This window comes from Arachis ipaensis, chromosome B01 (assembly GCF_000816755.2).
Source record: "Arachis ipaensis cultivar K30076 chromosome B01, Araip1.1, whole genome shotgun sequence".
NCBI classification, from domain to species: Eukaryota; Viridiplantae; Streptophyta; class Magnoliopsida; order Fabales; family Fabaceae; genus Arachis; species Arachis ipaensis.
In genome coordinates this window covers 58,402,558-58,407,212 of record NC_029785.2, presented here as the reverse complement: position 1 = coordinate 58,407,212, position 4,655 = coordinate 58,402,558, and the positions used below count along the sequence as shown (strand labels likewise).

At 36.7% G+C, this 4,655-nt stretch overlaps 1 protein-coding gene across 3 annotated transcripts; it reads right to left on the bottom strand.

Annotated features, from left to right (window-relative positions):
* On the bottom strand, nt 1,471-4,244 carry LOC107618134. Of its 3 annotated transcripts, XR_001615158.2 has the most exons (4): nt 3,695-3,889; nt 3,498-3,611; nt 3,277-3,404; nt 1,719-1,750 (listed from the first exon to the last, which is right to left on the bottom strand). XR_001615158.2 is itself a non-coding variant. In XM_021121700.1 (3 exons), the coding sequence occupies exons 1-2, from the start codon at nt 3,943-3,945 to the stop codon at nt 3,521-3,523; spliced, it is 342 nt and encodes a 113-aa protein (XP_020977359.1). In that variant the 5' UTR covers nt 3,946-4,244; the 3' UTR covers nt 2,588-2,600; nt 3,498-3,520. The 3 variants fall into 3 exon arrangements, 1 of the variants encoding a protein (XP_020977359.1); XR_002361716.1 differs by lacking the exon at nt 3,277-3,404 and having other exon boundaries at nt 1,471-1,750; XM_021121700.1 differs by lacking the exons at nt 1,719-1,750; nt 3,277-3,404 and adding an exon at nt 2,588-2,600 and having other exon boundaries at nt 3,695-4,244.

The window sequence follows — 4,655 nt, the reverse complement described above, 5'->3', positions numbered from 1 at the left end:
TGCTCTCAAGACTTCAATTCTTCATGTTCCTCCCTTTTTGTACATGCTTTCTCCCTCTCTTCTAAGTCATTCCTACCCTATAATTCCTGAAATTACTCAACAAAAACATCACGGCATCGAATGGCAATAGAAGAGAATTAAAATATGGCAATTTCAAGGCAAAATAAGCATGTTTTTCATCATAGAGTAATATTGGGAAGTGAACACAAAACCATGCAATTCTTGTGAATAAATATGAGAAATATTGATAAAATCCCCCAAAATAAGCACAAGATAAACCACGAAATCGGGGTTTATCACATCCACAGAAATAAAAAGTTTAAGAAAGAAATTGGCCCAGTCATGAGAATAAAGACATGAGTCCAATATTTTTTTTTGTAAGAACAACAATTGCATAAATAATATAGTATGCTAAACTAAATTCGAATAAAAAATAAATTAGGTGAAGCTTACCAAACAAAACCAACTGGAAAGAGACAAAACCTTTCTTTGAAAAAATATCTAAATATATAGTCAAATCAGGATATTCGTAAAAACTGTAATAAAATTGTTAGAAAATCAAATTGTATTTAAAGTATATATACATTTCCATAAATCAGTGAAGAAACAGGTGAGGTATTGGAAACAACTAGTTTTAAACTGTATAAGAAACTTTCAACGTTTATATAAAGAAGTACATATCAAATTAAAAGCGGTTGTATATTTCAAATCAAAAACGGTTTTGTTAAGATTTAAAGAATGGCTATAATTATTATCAAATAAGAGGAAAACTAAATTACAATTTATTTACAAAGGACTCGAAATATGAACTTAAAAAGGTGTCCTGCATCAAAACAGATTCAAATATATATAAAAAAATACATGATTCAAAAAGAAGTGCCTAAATAAAGAAGGTAAATACACCAAGGGTTTTAAACAGGCATATGCAGTTAGGATCAAACAAAAGCGTACGTGAACAAGAGAGTAGGATTGAAAGATAATCTGTTCACTTTCCAAGAAAAGTATCACAGATAAGAACCTTAGAGCATACCAAGCAGGAATAAGATACGTGATATTCGCAGAGTTCAAGATACCAAACCAAGTAACCTCAAGTCCCAAAACCCGCGATTCGTATTACCTATGACTCGCATATTGTCTGTGATAACCCATTAGTGCTTACATATACATAATTCACTAGTGTTAAGCTGGCCAAACTTAATACCAGGAGTTATGCAATGCAAGACTAATTGCATTAATCAGTAGACCGTCATGTACTTAAAGCTCTATTCTCGTTATTCAAACAAGACCTACTACATGATAGACTCTCAGAATATGCAATTGAAGCATAACCGATCCATTCCTCAGGCTCTACAGGAAAGGCCGCTCTGATACCATAATGTAACACCCTCACTATCAGAAGTCACGCTTCCGGCCGCGCCACTCTGATAGGAAGAAGTATTACGACTACTTTACATACTAAATACTAAAATAGGAGCCTGTGACTCGACACTGTATCGCTAATTTCTTAGAAAACCGAAAATAAACACTTTATCTTAAGAAAAATACAAACAGGCATAGATTCATATACAAGACTCCTTACATAATAACTCATAATATAATATACATATAAAACATACAATTCCTATCCCTCTTACGAACTTGTAATAATAAGGACGAGGGGAGAAAATATCTAATTAATACAACATCTTATAAACCAAACGCAGTATAACTCTTCTTAATACTTCTTCATCCGATTCCTGAAAAGGTAAAGCTGTAGGGGGGTGAGAACCTAACCACACGGTCTCACCACGCAGTTTCAAAGTTGTCATAAGAAGATATTTAATAAGAAAACTATTTTCAAGCTCAGTAATTATCATTGCCTTATGAATCTTTTAAAAACCAGTAGGTAATCGTTCAAAACCTTTTCAAAGAAACGTTTAATTTATCAAAAATCTGAAACCTTTCCTTTCTTATAAGAAAAATCTCAAGAAGAAACCTACCGTGCAATCAAACAACACAATCATTAATTCAGCACCAAAGTTCATTCTCAAATGTAGCACGCCAGGACAAACACAGGCAAGACAGACAAGGAAAGCACAAGTAGGTAGCAGTTACAGCAAATAGTTCAAGTAGCAGTTAAGAACAGTTTAGCAATTAGGCAAACCAAAACAAATTCAAACCCAAACAAAGCATACAAATGCATATGATGCATGCCTATCCTATGGCTGATGAGGCTCATCTGTCGGTTATCCAGCCAACCCGACAAGTCTGAATTGTCCTTAGACTATCCCCCGGCGTGCATCCCCAAGAGTCTATGCATAGTTTTTTCCCAAATAATCAATATTGCTCAATGGGAATAACATTCCTGGGAATTTATATAGTGCCCGGTCACAGTTACGTCGTAGGGTCAACAGAGTATCGAGTTTTCAACCTGGTACACGTGGTGGCAAGCCACGGTACTTAATCCAGGGAACCTCGTATCTCAGATATTTCAAATTCATAAGCCACATAAATAATTCATTCATCATTCATCAATATCTAAGCCATTCTTAATATCATCATCATTCGTCATTCCATATCCCATTTCCAAATTCATTCAAAAATCATATTTCAAATCAATCCTCATCATCCTTCTTTCCGTTAATCAACAATCTCAATTTAAAACTTAATTCTTTCTTTTTTAAATAAATCAATCCGAAACAAATAACGTTTAAGAACTAAATCTTTTTAAACAATTACTTCAAACAAAACTTTCAATTTTATAAAATTTTGGCAGCATCTCCTCTAAAACTCGGATTCTGCCACCCTGTTCGGGTCCCAACCAAACCAAACCAAACACCTGTTAATCAGTCAAATCACTTCCAACAACCATTATCACAACAACAGTACTCAACCCAAAGAAATTACAAAATCCAGAATTCAATCAACCAATCCTATAAATCACAATTTAAACCGACTTCAACCAACAGCATCAATCAATAGTTAAGAATTCTCGGTCTTCTCAAACAGTTTCAAACCAAACCATTCCCTCAAACACTTTTCAAATCATTTCTAAAATAGCAAATCATTCTCAATAAATAACCTGTTTTCAAATATCAAGTCTTTTCCAAGTTTATTTTAAAATCAAATTCCAATATCAAATCGGGTTTAATATCAAATCAAACTAATGATCTCATTCAACCAAAACAACTCAATTCAATTCATAAGACTCACGAAATCACAAAAATGTATTTTACGCATTAATATCGATTTATAACAACCCTGTAATGTAAAATAGATTTAAGAAAAACCCCCTACCTCAACTAGCTGAATTCACACAGGTTAAACATAGTAACTCCCTTCCCTTTCTGTTTTATGGCAGCAGCAATGATTCCAATGTGACCGAACCGGTGGCAGCAACACCCATTTTAATTTTTCAAACAGACCTTAGCAGAATTAAAATAGAGACATACGCGGTCATAATTAAAAGATCATAGAAGAGGAATAAAATGGCAACAAAGCAAGGATAGAGGAGTTACATATTCAGTGAAAAAGGGCAGTTCTAATTCGAAGACAAGAACAGAGGAGGCTGTGGTGGATCCTTCTGGTGGCAGCTTGGACGGCGGCAGAGAAACTCGTGGTGACCGTATAACCTGGCACAGACAACCTCAGTGACAATTCTCACGGTAAAGGTAAACTTAACGAATAAAGAAGCTGAAGCAGGGTTAGGGCTTACCAACAGACACAGGCTTGGAAGGCGGTTTTCGCCGTCAACAACGGTGGCGAGGAGCTCCGGCAACGCAGCAGCCGCGCGGGCAGAACGACGGTGAGCCCAGCAACGCGGCGGCAATGACAGCTCCGCGACAGTTTCCCTCGCGTGTTCTCTCTTTGCGCTTTCAATGGCGGTGGCAAAGACGGGTTCGGCGGCAGAGACCCGACGAAGCTAGCGGCGACGGGCTTCCCCTCGGCGACAGCAGCATGTTCCATAGTGATGCGGACTCCAACGGCAACGACGAACCCAGCTTTGACGGCGGCAGCTTCCTCGTGAGCTCCCCCTCTCTCTCTCCTCGCGTTCGCCTCTTTCTCTCTCCTCCCTTGGTGACGACAACAGCGACTGGCGGTGGGCTGGAGATGGCTAGGTGGTGACGCAACGGGGTATGAACGGCGGCGAGCCCAAGGCCGGTGATGGCGATGTAGCTCCTCCCTCTACTCTTCTCCCTCACCGATCTCTCTTCCCCTCTGCTCTCCCGTTCCCTCTTTCCCCCTTTCTTTCTTTTTTTCATTTCTTTCTTGGTTAGTGGCTGAGGTTTGGCTGAAGGGTTTGGGGGGTGTGGCGGTGGTGGCTAAGGGTTAGGGTAGAGTTAGGGTTAGGGTGATATTTTGGGGATTTAGGGTTTTGGTAAAAATTAGGTATAAGGATAATTTGGTAATTTTAATAAAATTAGAGCATAAGATATTAATATTGAAAAACTAATTTAATCTCTAAAGTTACTTTAAAATATTATTTGTAGTATAAAAAATACTAATTGATTTTCAATAAATTACTCTAATTGAAAATTCATGATAATATAATTAATTTCTCTTTATCTTTAACTTAAAGTATTAAATGATATAAATTAAATTATCTAAAATCAAATCTTATAAAATTCTTATTATTTCATAACCACTAATTTTATAATTTAAATATAGAAAATAAT

What these genes read in the sequence shown, in the direction of transcription:
- LOC107618134 (XM_021121700.1), bottom strand. Translation starts at nt 3,945, where the DNA reads ATGGAACATGCTGCTGTCGCCGAGGGGAAGCCCGTCGCCGCTAGCTTC. An exon ending in TTCCAAGCCTGTGTCTGTTG is followed by an intron (nt 3,612 to 3,694) that starts GTAAGCCCTAAC and finishes TGTCTGTGCCAG; the next exon opens with GTTATACGGTCACCACGAGT.